This window comes from Taudactylus pleione, unplaced genomic scaffold (genome assembly GCF_031769625.1).
Source record: "Taudactylus pleione unplaced genomic scaffold, aTauple2 ptg000251l, whole genome shotgun sequence".
Classification (NCBI taxonomy): domain Eukaryota; kingdom Metazoa; phylum Chordata; class Amphibia; order Anura; family Myobatrachidae; genus Taudactylus; species Taudactylus pleione.
Window position 1 is genome coordinate 10,030,766 of NW_028284653.1, and position 13,937 is coordinate 10,044,702.

At 40.5% G+C, this 13,937-nt stretch overlaps 1 protein-coding gene across 1 annotated transcript in view; it reads left to right on the forward strand.

The window, feature by feature from the left end:
- Nucleotides 1-13,937, forward strand: part of RELN (reelin) — a 640,798-nt gene that overhangs the window by 593,612 nt on the left and 33,249 nt on the right. Inside the window, exons 50-55 of the mRNA XM_088480241.1 lie at nucleotides 3,069-3,325; nucleotides 4,415-4,569; nucleotides 6,425-6,639; nucleotides 8,522-8,699; nucleotides 10,672-10,847; nucleotides 11,643-11,746. Coding sequence (XP_088336367.1) covers nucleotides 3,069-3,325; nucleotides 4,415-4,569; nucleotides 6,425-6,639; nucleotides 8,522-8,699; nucleotides 10,672-10,847; nucleotides 11,643-11,746 — 1,085 coding nt within the window. The remainder of the gene's footprint in view (nucleotides 1-3,068; nucleotides 3,326-4,414; nucleotides 4,570-6,424; nucleotides 6,640-8,521; nucleotides 8,700-10,671; nucleotides 10,848-11,642; nucleotides 11,747-13,937) is intronic.

Genomic DNA, 13,937 nt, shown 5'->3' on the forward strand with positions numbered 1-13,937 from the left:
TTGAACTTCATGTAAAAATGAATTACACTGCACATGTGCACAACTTGCCCCAATATTTTGTTGGGTATTTATCTGACACCTTGCAGTTGGAGAGGTGGACCATTCCCATATCAGCGAAGTGATTTCCTTGCTAAAAGTACATTTTACGCTTACACAAGACAGATATAGTTTATTGAGTGGTTGACGTTTAGCGTATATTTGGATGCCTCTATGCAGTAGATTTATAGTTACATGTTCTTGTATCTGAACATGCATATAATGTAATGTAAAATACCGATGTGTGCAGACATGTATTTTCACATACCTACACAGCCATCTACTCAGGCGGTTTGGGCTGGAAGGGGGGCACCATGTTCCGACCTGCGTATGCGCAGTAGACTCTAGCACAATGCCAGAGTCTACTGCACTGTCTGGGAGGAGGGGGCCCGATCGGAGCCTCCACATTGGTCCCCTCCTCTTAAACTGCCTCTGCCCCACTAGATGTATTCTGTAACTGTGCGGCAATGGATATTTATAGATATCAATTGTAACCTATGGCATGACTTGGTACACCAGTAATCAAAGCTGTAGCACTGTACTTTGGGAAGGATAAACTCTCCAGGGGTAGGGGTTGTCAAAAAGCACTGCCTCAACCTGCATCTGTCTCAATCCTATAATATCATATCCAAACTGCCTGCATTAGGGTCAATGTTTAGCAACCATCGGTGATTCACGGCCAAGGGAGCTGTTCTTCATCATCGTTTGGTTTGTTTTTTTCTTCTTGTTTTTTCTTCTTTCCTTTGTGCATGTGCTGATGCGAACCATTGACGGCTTTCTGACAATGGTTGCCTACCATTGACCATTTATCACGGCACTAGGAGGGTTGGGATTCGGGTCAGGACTTCTTGAGCTAGCTGAGCATACTGGTGTATTAAAGAGCAGGTTGGCCTAATGATGCTGTTCTTCATGTGGGAACACTGGAGCAGCTATCAGGATGTCTAATGTAGGAACAATGGAGCAGGTTTTTATGATGTGTAACAGAGGAACACTGGAATAGTTTTTCAAGATGTCCAACAGAGGAACACAGGAATACAGGAACTGGTATGCAAATGTAGAAAAGGAACCTGGAGCCAAGACGCTAGCCTCTGGAAGAGTTGTTATACTGGCAATCCTTTGCTAGCTTTTCCTGACTTAAATAGGGTCGCTTGGCTGGTGATTGGTCCTTCGAACCACATGGCCATGGACTGCTGTTAACTGACTGGACGTCCAGGTGACATCTTTCCAAGATGGCAACGCCAACGGACCATTTGGGAGGAGGACCCTAGCCACATACAGTTAAGTGTCACATGTACCATTTTGTATTGAAATCCACCACCCAAAGGGACTGCCTAGTGGTGACTGTGGCTACCCATTGGAAGCCCGCCCTACTAATCACAGCCAGACAGGCAGTCCAGGGAGAGGTGTTTATTCCCCCTGGGACTGCCAATCAGGACTGGAGTTAGTAGAGAGAGCGCTCCCAATGGGAGCCCTATCTGGCTTCTAGAGGCTGCAGCCGATGCAGTCCCTAGAAGCCTGGGCTGCTTGTCAATTTGTGCTCGTGTGCAGGATTGTGCACAAGCTGGCTGCACAGACCGGCAGAGAGCAGCAGAGCAGATGCCATACCCAGAGGTAATATCAGCACTGTAACAAGGTTGAAATGTGCTCTATGCCGGCCCCTGAGCGCCCAAAGTCATGACGTCACGTGCTTGACATTATTACATCATGTAGAGATGCTCCGGTCGGCTGTACAGCCTGCAGTGTGCGTGTCTAGTGCATCAAAAGGATGCTCCATGAGCGATCCAGGATGCAGGCTGTCATTCAAGGCACCCTTCTAGCCAGAAGCAAAGGCCATGGGGCAGCGAAATATCTGCCCAAAGAGTCCTGTGCTGTGTGGCGGCACCGGTTGCACACCTCTAGTTATGACCCTGGGTTACAGGTAGCAGCCGTCGCTGGCTAATGATGAATATCAGATCAATGGTATCCTTAGGTTTGCACTAAAGACAGGTTTATTATGTCACACATCTCATGACATGTATTATTAGTTAATATTTGTTACATTTGTTAGACAGTCAATGGCTAAACTGTAACAATTACAATCTATGACACGTAGGGTTTAAAAGACAAAACAAATCCCCCGAAGATGTGTGTAGTTTGTCTGTATATTCACTTTAGAGGCTTATTGTGCATTCTACACATGGGCCTCACCAGGCTTTTATATGCCTCTGTTGAGACTTTCTTGTAAAAGTAGCAGTCATCTCTATCAACACACATATGCACCTGCCTTCTACCAGGTATACTTGCCTACTTTTGAAAAAGCATTTCAGGGAGATTGTGAAAGCAGCACCTATGAGCACAGCGGTAAAGTGGGCGTGTACTGCTACATCTGAGAGGCGTGTCATATAACTGACTTACATCCAAATGTAAATGAGCCCCAAAGTAGTTAGTAAGATCTACTTGTTGATGAAAACACACTGATACTATTCAGAAAATGCATGTAGCCATAGGGATCATTGTGCCTTATAAACAATGCTTGGAAATGATATGAATGATCTCATTTGAATGTATAGATCTCTGTATTTTCTTTATATATAACAGCTTCATAATGGGGGTAAGGTGCAAAGAGGGAGATTTCTAGTCTCTTCAGGGAGTCAGGGAGATTGTTACTATTTCAGGGAGTTGGCAAGTATGGGTGTAAGTGATCCATTCAAAGATAGACAAATCTATGAGTACGCTAAACTCAACTCGCTGTGCCACCTACACCCCCACAACATTTACTCAAGAGACTTATCCTGGGTACGAACACCACATGGTTACACTCTAATTAGCCTCTGACAATGTCGTACAGCATCATTTGCAGGCAGCCAGTACATTGTTTGCCTGACCTATGCATACACAAGCTGCTATACTTCTTCTTCTTAGTGAGCGGGTGACTGAAATGAACTAAGTTGATGTGGGAGGGGCTTGTTTATTTCCATTATTTATTTTTTTACTGCAGCAAAATGACTCTTTAATGTTTTCTGGTATATAATGTTATTGTTTTAAAATTGCAGCTTTGTAAATATCCTCCTGCCACCCAGTGCTAAGACTGTTGGGACTCGATTCCGCTGGTGGCAGCCCAAGCACGATGGATTAGACCAGAATGATTGGGCCATTGACAATGTATTGATATCTGGTTCTGTGGATCAGAGTACAGTGATGTTAGACACATTCAGTAGTGCTCCTATTCTACAACATGAGCGCACGGCGGCTGATGCTGGTCCTACTGGCAGGATAGCATTTGAATTTTTTGGTGAAGACAAAATTGCAGGTAACACCATTAAAATCATATTGATTTTGGTTATCATAGGCTTGTTCTACTCACATGTCTAGGTTTTATTTATTACCACATACATCGTATATGGATATCCAAAATTAATAAATAAAGCAAAACTAAAAGAAAGCACAATTGGGCACTATGGGCCTAATTCAGAGGTGGACGATTTTTAACACAGTGGACTTCTCAGATCTGCTGTTTACATACAATAGTCCCAATATTGGGAACATCAGTGTTTGTGAATTTCACAAAATATACCTGAACTTTGTAAAAACCGACTGTTTAAACTAGGGATGTGCAGGCTCGGATAGGTTCGAGTTTGCACGTTGAGTTCGGATTTTTCCCTCCTAAAAAACGGAACTCAGAAAGAGGCTAAACGTCATCTTACATGGACGAACATCATCATTCCTGAACAAAATCCGAACTCAACGTGCAAACTCGAACCTATACGAGCCTGCACATCCCTAGTTTAAACTATGTTTTCCGTTAAAGTGTGTCAACTCATCCTTTCCATTCTTCCTCTCTTACCTCTTCTCTACACTTATAATTTCCTTACATTCCTACTTAGTTTTCTCCAGTGCTGCTCCCCTCCTTTGGAACTCACTCCCTCACCATATAAACCCTCTACCAACCTGGAAATGCACCTAATAAAAGCCTATCATCTTTCCGCACAATCTTAACATAAGGCCTCTATCCTACTTCATTATCTTTTCACAGTTTCACCTCCCACTTTACTCCCACTCCCCTAGTCTGTAAGCTCTCACAGGCAGTGCCATCCTCCCACTTGATTCTCTCTCTGCACTATCCTTGTCTGCAGTTTGCCCCCACTCACTCAGCAGCTCTGATTGCTATTATTTTCTGTTACTCAGTTGCATACAAATCTCATTCTATGATTGTTTTCAGCATGTACAGTACTGCTCGATTTGCACTTATTACATTGCTTGTATGTTTTATTGTATATTGTATATTTATTTATCGCCATATAAACAAAAGATAATAATAATCTGACTATACAATTTCATATGAACAATTTCTCAATTATAAAGCTTTCAAAGTGTTCACAGAAATACTTTTTTTTTTAAGTGAATGAGCACTGGCTTTTCCATGATGACTGCAGCATTGAGAGATTTTGTGAGTCGCCTGATGGCGTGATGATCTGTGGAAGCCATGATGGCAGAGAAGTGTACACAGTGACCCATGATCTCACACCTGCAGAAAACTGGATCATGCAGTTCAAGGTAAGTGTACAGGCAAAATATTTATTACTAGCGTTTGCCTGCAGCTTCACTCGCGTGGATGTCTGTTATTGCTCAGCGGAACTAATTTTACAAAGACAGTAGTGCCATCTAATATTGTGATGTATATTTTAAGTTGTAGACATTGATCACAAATTGTCTTTGTACACAATAAGAAACTACAGTTTTACATTTTTTTATGGAAACCACAAAGTCCAATTCAAGGGGCAATCAGTCTCACAGTCCAGTCTAAGTCCACTTAGTCAAGTAATCTTATCTTGTAGATCCCAAATCCATTGCTACTTAACCTACAGTGAAGGTGCGTACACACGGAGCGATAAAACTGAACGATATGAGCGATAACGCTATTGTTCATATGGTTATCGTTCATATCATTCATTTTCATGTACTTACCAACCTGTCAACAACCAACAATGCTCGTTCCCGCACGGACGATAAAGATATCTTTCATCGTCCATGCATGCAGGCCAATTTGGACAATATCGTCAACTTTGCCTGTTGAGAGATGTGGCAGGATGATGACTTCACTGAGAGATGTCTTTGAAAGATCTTTGAAAAATATATTTCAAGTCGTTGGTGGTACAGATCGTACCGTGTTTATGCACCCTAACACTGAAAGATTGCAAGTAACATGAGCAGTGACTCTATGATATGTAGTATTTGTCTTGGTGTGCCATCTACTGGATTGACATATATACTGTAACTTCATGAGTCAAGATAAGCTGCCTGATTAGTTCTTAATATATAGTTGGCTTTCCCTGCGAAATCGATCTTGAGATATATATATCTATGTATTTCTATATGCATACATATATAACTGTTTGTGTTTGGGGTGTGCAATGTATGTATATATATATATATATATATATATATTTATATGCATATAGTCATTTTGGACTTGAGGAACCTGTGCAAATTCCGATAAAAAAATATTTGTCTCCATAGTTCATAAACAGTCCCTAAAAGTATATTTGTCTCCAAAAAAATAATATTTATATACATCTAGTCATATTTGGTTTGAGGAGCCTGCACACTGCACGTGCCAAGTGTCAAGCATCTGGTTTTTCCTTTATTGCCCTGATGTCACATTGAGATAATACATACCCCAGTTACTTTCTAGATGACAAAGATATACAATATTGAAAATGCAATCCAAATTCATCCCGTAGTTTTTGCATGATGCCGGATCGAACTGACATACAAAAAAATGATATGTACAGACACAACCATTGCAATTTTATTCTGAGTATAGATTTTGATATTTGAAAAATAAATTTAATATTTATCACAGTTAAAGTTTGATCATTAATAATATTATTAATAATATATGGATGAATATGTTATTTTGACTAAATACTGTCAATAAGAAGCTTAAAAAATGTTTTGTGAGTTCTGAATTGCAGACACAGGGATTGTACACCATTTCTTCTATAAAGGTCAATGACAAGGAGCTGCTCACAATGAACCAAACAGCATCTATTAAAGCACTGTATGCTCAAAGTTCTGCCACTGACCAGTGCTTTACAGAAGGGAGAGTTTATAACCATTTAAACCATATACTGTACATTTTATTTTGTACTTATAGTCCTGTCTTCCCTTTACTCTGACCATTATTCCTCTCTTCAGCACTTTATTTTCTTCATTTTATTTCTCTTTATCCCTTTCCCCCTCATCTACCTTATTGCCAGCTCCCCTAATCCCTATTTTCCTGTCAGTCTGTCCTCTACACCAGGCAGCCAGTATATACCCCTTTATCTCGCCATCACAGCAGCAGTAACCTCTTACAACTGATTGTTCCATCAATGACCTTAGATTCTTGTGCCATTTTGTACAATAGATCGCTGTTGGCTGTAAGACCTCTGAGAAGAATGTACAGAACCATATACATTTGCAGTACTCCACTGACTTTGGTGTGAGCTGGAGTTACTTGGTAGCACAATGTTTACCTGCTGACCCAAAATGTTCTGGAAGTGTGACCCAAGCATCTGTGTTCTTTCCAGCTAAAGGATGGAAACGGGTCCTCTACCCACTGCCTGACAATCTCATTGGAAAGTAAGCACAAACCTTTTGACTGCCTCTATTACATGTCTACAATTTCATTTCTATATGTTACGATTTATCAATGTTTTGTTACCAAGCATGTCAAAAAGGGCTTACTCATGCATAGATGCTGTTATTACACATTGCAGCCACTGTTTACACCTGAAAATGGCACTAAAATTATCATGGTTCCTTGTGAGATTATTCCCACCATTGCGTTATTGAATAATTTGTGTTCAACACATGGATAGTGCGCTAAAACTTAGTGCATTGCTAAAACATGTCTTCATGTAATATATTTTCCCAGCACATTTGTGTAGTTGAGTTCTAAATTTGTGTAGTTGAGTTCTAAATTTTAATCACGCACCAGGGCTGGCATTACTATTAGATGAACCTAGGCAGGTGCATGGGGCGTCAATTGACATAATGTATCTCAGCCAGTCAGTGCTTTTAATGCTCCACATCGCCCACACATCGAGTTCCAGCCGCTGATATGTAAGGGGAAGCAGCCAGCAGCTTTTTACATGTGAATCTGCTGGCTGCTTCTTCTCATTGTCAGTGTACGTTAGGACTTATAGCACACAGCAAATGCCACACCACCTCTGTGAGGACCCAAGGATACTGCCTCCACTTCTCGCATACCAAAGTAGCAAACAGCAGAGTGGGGGTGCCGCTTCCCAATGGGGGGCGGCAAAGAACTTTCACTGCTCCTTCCAAGCACCCAATTTTTATATAGAAAATATATCCATTATTGTCACCTGTTATTTTGTGTTAAATGTGACCTATAGTTGTGCTCCTTGAATCTGAGGAACCCCAGGGTTTACACATACACATGTTTTGAAACAATAATTTAGAAAACCCTGTGATTTTTTTGTTTTTTTGCAGTGTGTACAGATGGAAAATTGTTGTTTTAATAGAATAATGATTTAATCAGCTCCCTCTGTGTGTGTGGATGCAACCACCCCTTTGGAACAATGGGCCTGATTCAGAGCCGCTCGCTATTTGTGAGTGCACGCTCTGAATCAAGGCGGGAAGTAATTTTTTTTTTTTCCTGTCCGCTCACTAAGCTGTGGGTGCCCACCCACAGCTAGTGTGAGCGGGCAGGAGATGGTTGTGATTATCGCAACCATCGGCACTGCGAGGAGACCCTAAGGTAGGGTCTCAGCACTCGCAATGCCGAGTGGACTTCCGGCTCTAATAGAGCCGGAAGTCCACTACGGACATCACGAGTGATGTCAGTAGGGACGCCCACAAACGGCAGGCGTTCCTTCGGGAACGCCTCCGTTTGTTCACCCACCCCCCCTACCCGCCTACAAAACGAGGCGAGCTACCCCATCTTGTAGTGAGCCCCGGAGCGACGGAGCTGCATGACGAGACCCTACCGCAAGGGTCTCGTCGCAAGCCCCGATGGTTGCGATGGTCTCGACCATCGCGACCATCACCTAGTCACTCGCTAAAGCTGTGGGTGGTAACCCAAAGCTTAGCGAGCGGCCAGGAGGCCGCCTTTCAAAAGAAAAGCGGTCGCCCTCATTCAGAGTGAGCGCTCGCTTTTTGCGAGCGGTTCTGAATGAGGTCCTGAGTCTGTACACAGGCCCTCTCATCTCTTAAAACCCCTCTGTCTGTACATCTGATTTTTTTTCATATTTAACATTTATTAGCTTAGTATAGAAGAAAAGCTTGTTTGGTAGGTCATGTACCTTTAGATAACACACAAAAAATATATAATAAGTAATTGTCTATTTATATTATACCTCTTAATAATACCATTAGTGTGCACCAATAGATATATGTTGACCTAATTTGGAACCAGCCTTGGAGGTTATGCCAAGTAATGACTTATCTATTAACTACTCCTTTGTGTCTTCTGTAACGTGTTGCATACCATTCTATACAGTCCTATCAGGTTCCGGTTTTACCAAAAATATTCAGATATGCAATGGGCAATCGACAATTTCTACATTGGACCTGGCTGCTTGGACAACTGTAATGGCCATGGAGATTGCTTGAAGGAGCAGTGTATTTGTGATCCAGGATACTCTGGCCCAAACTGCTATCTGACGCATCCATTAAAGGTGAGTAATATATATACATTGGTAAAGCATTGCATTACATTCAAATATTCATAGACAGGAAATTTTGGTATGTATCAGGAACCATCAAGGAATTTATTAGTTGAATAAAGGCACAAAGGAATAGGCTTACATCACTGTTGGGCTCTTTGTCCATGGTCTATCCTATTTTCTTCTTTGTCATAAAGCAAAGAATAAAGGGGCCTATCCACTAGGTGACCTGAAAGACTGAACGTCTAGCGTTCAGACCTTCAGGTCGCTGAGGTGCGGTGCCCGCACTGAATGGCATTCACTGAATGTCAGTCAGCGCAGGAGCCCGACCTCCTATTCTGTACATGCCGAACCTCCTGGTTTTGGTCGGATTGTTCACAAAGTCGGGTAATTTATAGGTCCCTTAAGACAGAACAAGTCTGTAGGTATGAGAGGACATTTTAGGATGAGTGATGTGGGTGTAAAGAGGTTATTTTTGGGCTGTTTTTACTGAAAAGGAAATCAAACACGCAGCCCTTTCTGAAGTTTACCCATCACTGACTTATATTGCCTCTGTCTTGTTGAAGTGATAATATCACTAGGCACTATAATAATAATAGCACAGGCTCGGCACTCCTTCTCTGTATGTAATCATGGGTGCCCTCCGCAGAAATCAAATACAAAGTACACGGTGGCAGCGGCATTCCAAAATAGATCAAACACAATATGTGTCAAAGGACCTCTGTATTACTTCAACGTTTCAGTCCTGTTGGACTTTTGTCCTTCACCAAGTTATCAATCTTGGTGTGCCACCTTCCATTTTCTTGTTACTATTCATGTAAAATATATATATTGTAGATTAATGTACATTCAGTCATTTCACTTTAAGAAGGGAGTACTCTGAGTGTATTGTGATAAGGTCGGGGTAGGGGGTCCCTCTCCTGGGGTAGATGGACACCTCCATACACACAGTAGCCAGGAAATAGCATTCCAGTTGTGGATTTTCGTGCAAGCTGGTCGGCGCCAGTTTTTATTGTGCAATATCAGCAATCAAAGAAACAAAACATAAAATAAACCCTAGCCCGGCTGGGCACTAACTAGACAGTAAGTTCCCTCACTAACAGAACACTAAATAAATCCCCGTCCACAGTACCTTCTGGTTTGTAGCCAACATTGTCTCAGAGCAAGCTAACCTGCGGGCGTGCTCTCCCAGGTATGAGACACTCAGTCCTCACTAAACCCAGCATAAATCAGCCATTTCCAGATGCAAGCCCTAATGAGCCTGCTACCAGGCTGAAAGGCCCAACACCTGGAGTGGCCTGTGGATGGAGCCCTCCCTCTCTTCACATCCACACCCCCCAGGACCCATTCCGGCTTTTCACAGAAGCTGACATTTCTAGTCTGCCTAATCCAACAGACTTCTCCTGGGGGTTTTAAAAGACATAAGACAGGAATCTGGGACAGATATAGAAGCCATTCCATACTTCTACAGTGATTATATCACAGTATGTACACATGTACACAGATAAGTAGACATTATTGAGCGCTTTTAGAGATGTATCAGAGTTTGTATTGTTTTATTTCACTAGTCTATTATTTATGTGAACCTCTGTGAGAATATAATTTTTTATCCGCTATCTATAAGCACAATATAGAAGATATAACCTTCTTAACTGGTTAATGCTATGTACTAAAAGTAATGTGAGTATCAAAAGGAAAACAGAATAAGGTATTTATATAAACATCATGTTTTAACACTGTTTTATATAAACATATTGTGACATATACATATTAATACTGTAATACTCTAAAACTATGATTATCATTTTGAGAAAGTAAGTTTTAAATGGATAAAATTACAGACAATGAGAAAAGCGCATCGCCATCTATTACAAAGCATAAAAGGATGATAATCTGCATAAGTATAAATGCCCTCTACAATCACATGTGGTCTGATTTTCCTTAATCTTTCTATGTGTGGTAACATGAATGTGTTGTTTGACAGACCTTCCTGAAAGAGCGCTTTGATAGTGATGAATTAAAACCTGACTTCTGGCTGTCTATGGAAGGAGGGAAGACATGTACTGACTGTGGTATCTTGGCTGAGGATACTGCCCTTTATTTTGGGTCATCTGCAGTACGGCAAACAGTCACCCAAGACCTAGACCTAAGGGGGGCAAAGTAGGTCACATTTTTATTGTATTATCTTGTGTCTCACTGCATGATGTGGACATTATATGAAAGGGTATATTTACTAAGTGTTGAAAGTATTCCAAAGCGCTGAGTGATTTTGCTTGTGAGATTTAATATGGCAATAATATTCAATGCAAAACCAGGCCAAAGATCTTACATTTTATACAAAGGTATTTATTTAGTTTTACATTGCGCATCACTTTATCATGGCCTGCAGGGGCTGCTATTGTTCTTTATTTACATGGAAATATTTGGACCTTGTATGTTGCAAAAGGTTTTTACTCGACAAAAAGGGTTATTGTTTTGTTGACATTTATAACCAAAGTAACAAGAATAGTTCTTTGACGGTGCGTATCCACTACACGAGAGTGAAACGACTGTACGATTACAACATTGTAATCCTACAATCGTTCATCATCCTGTGCAGTGTATAATGTGCCCACACTGAACTATATGTCGTACAGTGCAGACACCCTCCCTCATCCCCGAGCATGCACATGCTGTCGTTATCGGCATGTTAGCCTGCATGTTCAGGTGATGATAGATGTCAAAAACGACCAGCGGGAACGCGCATCGCTGGTCGTTTTCGACATTTTACTGCACGATTTATGAACGATTAATGAGCGATTGTACGATAACAATGTCATCATCGCTAATTTTACGCACCTTAACAGTTTTACACAAAAAATGTGATGATTTTCTTTAAAAAAAAAAAAAAAACACAAATACATTTATAAATGTACCATTAGCATTTAATTAGATGACAAATTATTTTTCTTATAGGTTTGTGCAATACTGGGCAAGAATTGGAAGTGAAAATATAACATCTTGCCATAAGCCTACATGCAGGAAAGAAGGAGTCCTTTTAGATTACTCAACCAATGGTGGTAGGTTATTTTTGGATATATAGGGCCATATTCAATTAGGAGCGAAAAGTCCGTTGCCAGACTTTTCGCCGTCATCGCCGCTTTTCAGAGGGATAAAATATTGCACTCGTCCCCGCGTATCTCCGTATACAATTCCAAATCGGCAAAACGGGAGCCAGCAAATCTGAAACAGGTGAAAAGTGCTGGCAGTTTTGGGGAAATCAGCCTGACACCCCCCAAAAGATGCTCTGACATGGGGGTTCACTATGGGTACCCCCGAATAGCCCTGCTGAAGGTATTTGGGGTGTTTAAAGGGTCTCAATAGGTGCAGTTTAGTGTCTTTGCATAAGGGGTGAAGAATAGAATTTAGCAAGGTTTTTTTTTGTTTTGTTTTTTTTTACTCAAATAATTTTTATTAGTAGAACAAAAAAATCCAATAGACATCAGATAAGACAATAGTAAACAGTAATTTACAATCATCATAATATAAACATTATATTTTTTGAAATTTTATACGAATAAAATAAAGGAAAAAAAAGAGAAGAAAAAAAAAAATATATAATCCAGAAAAAAAATATAAACTAGACAAATTATATAATATAAAAAAAAAAAAATAGAAATATAGCAAGTATTACATAGAAAAACCAAATAATACAAAACATTACTATAAATTAAAATAGACAAAACAGAACAGTACAATACATACAACCATTAATTGTGGGAAAACATGTGTGGTCTATCATATTAACCTTTTCCATATCGAGTTGGGGCAGTGTTAAAGCTAGCCAGTTATGGATGTCGTGTGAGAAGATGATTCAATAAAGGCCGACCAGGGTACGCCATTTTAGCAGTGGGGACGAGGATGATGAAGAATATTTAAATCCAGAGGTTTCCATTTCAAAACTTCTCTGAATTTTGGATATTATTATCGAGAGAGATGGGGGGTCACTTCTCTTCCAATATTGTGCTAGAGCTGCCCTTGTAGCTATCAAAATGTGTCCAACAACATACTTATTATGTGATTGTATTGTAGGAGGAAAATAATGTAGGAGTGCGATTTCTGGAGATTGGGGAAGAGTCTCCATAGTGACCTGAGCTATTAATTGAAATACCTCTGACCATAAGGAAAATATATTAGGACAAGACCAAAAGATATGTATCAGAGTACCGTCTAACCCACAATTCCTCCAACATAATTTAGAGGAGTCTGGCCAGATTCTATGCAACTTGACTGGGGTGTAATATAAGCCGTGAATTAGTTTATAGAGCATTTCAGAATGGTTCAAACATTTGGACATTTTGAAAATGTTCATAGATAGAATAGACCAATCTTCTTCGGTTAGAGATATATTAAGATACGACTCCCAATTGGATTGTATAGAAAGTTTAGACTCCCCTATCGGAGTCATAAGCGTATTATACCACATAGAAATACCACTCTTATGGCCAGTAGTAGACAATTTAGAAAGTATATAGGGAGGTGGGGTGGGAAGGAGGTGATTTGGGCCAGAGTTAGAAAATACCCAGTGTCTCACCTGCAAAAATTTAAAAAAGTCAGTTTTGGGAATACCATATTGATCCTGTAATTGTTGAAAGGATTTAAATTGATGGTTAGTATAAAGATCTCTAACTGTTATAATACCTTTCTCATGCCAGGGTGTTAATACTAGATCCTGGATCAGTCGAGAAAGGGCTAATATAGAAATATGAGACGAGGGAAGAGAAAATTCTCCATGTGTGGAAATCAATTTGTCCCAAACTATAAGGGTATCAGAGACGCTCTTTGGAATAAGGGATTTATGGGGTCTATCAGCAGTTTTAGTCCACATGATGTCCCGTAAGGGGAGAGTTTGAGATACAGAGGTTTCAATAGATACCCATGGCTTAATCGGTAGAGGGGCTAACCAGTCTTTCATCTGATTCAAAAGACAAGCGTGTTGGTAGAATTCGAGATTAGGAGCCGCTAGTCCCCCTCTAGATTTGGACCGAAATAGTAGAGTCCTAGCTATACGAGGACGTTTACCCTTCCAAATATACGTAGACAGAACTGCATAGAATTTGTTTAGTAGGTTCAATGGAACTAAATATGGAATGGCTCTAAATAAATACAGAATTTTTGGAAGAAGCATCATTTTTGCAGAAGAGAGACGGCCCATCCAGGAGATTTCATAATTAACCCATGCTTTGGTAAGTGCTGAGAATTGTTCTAACA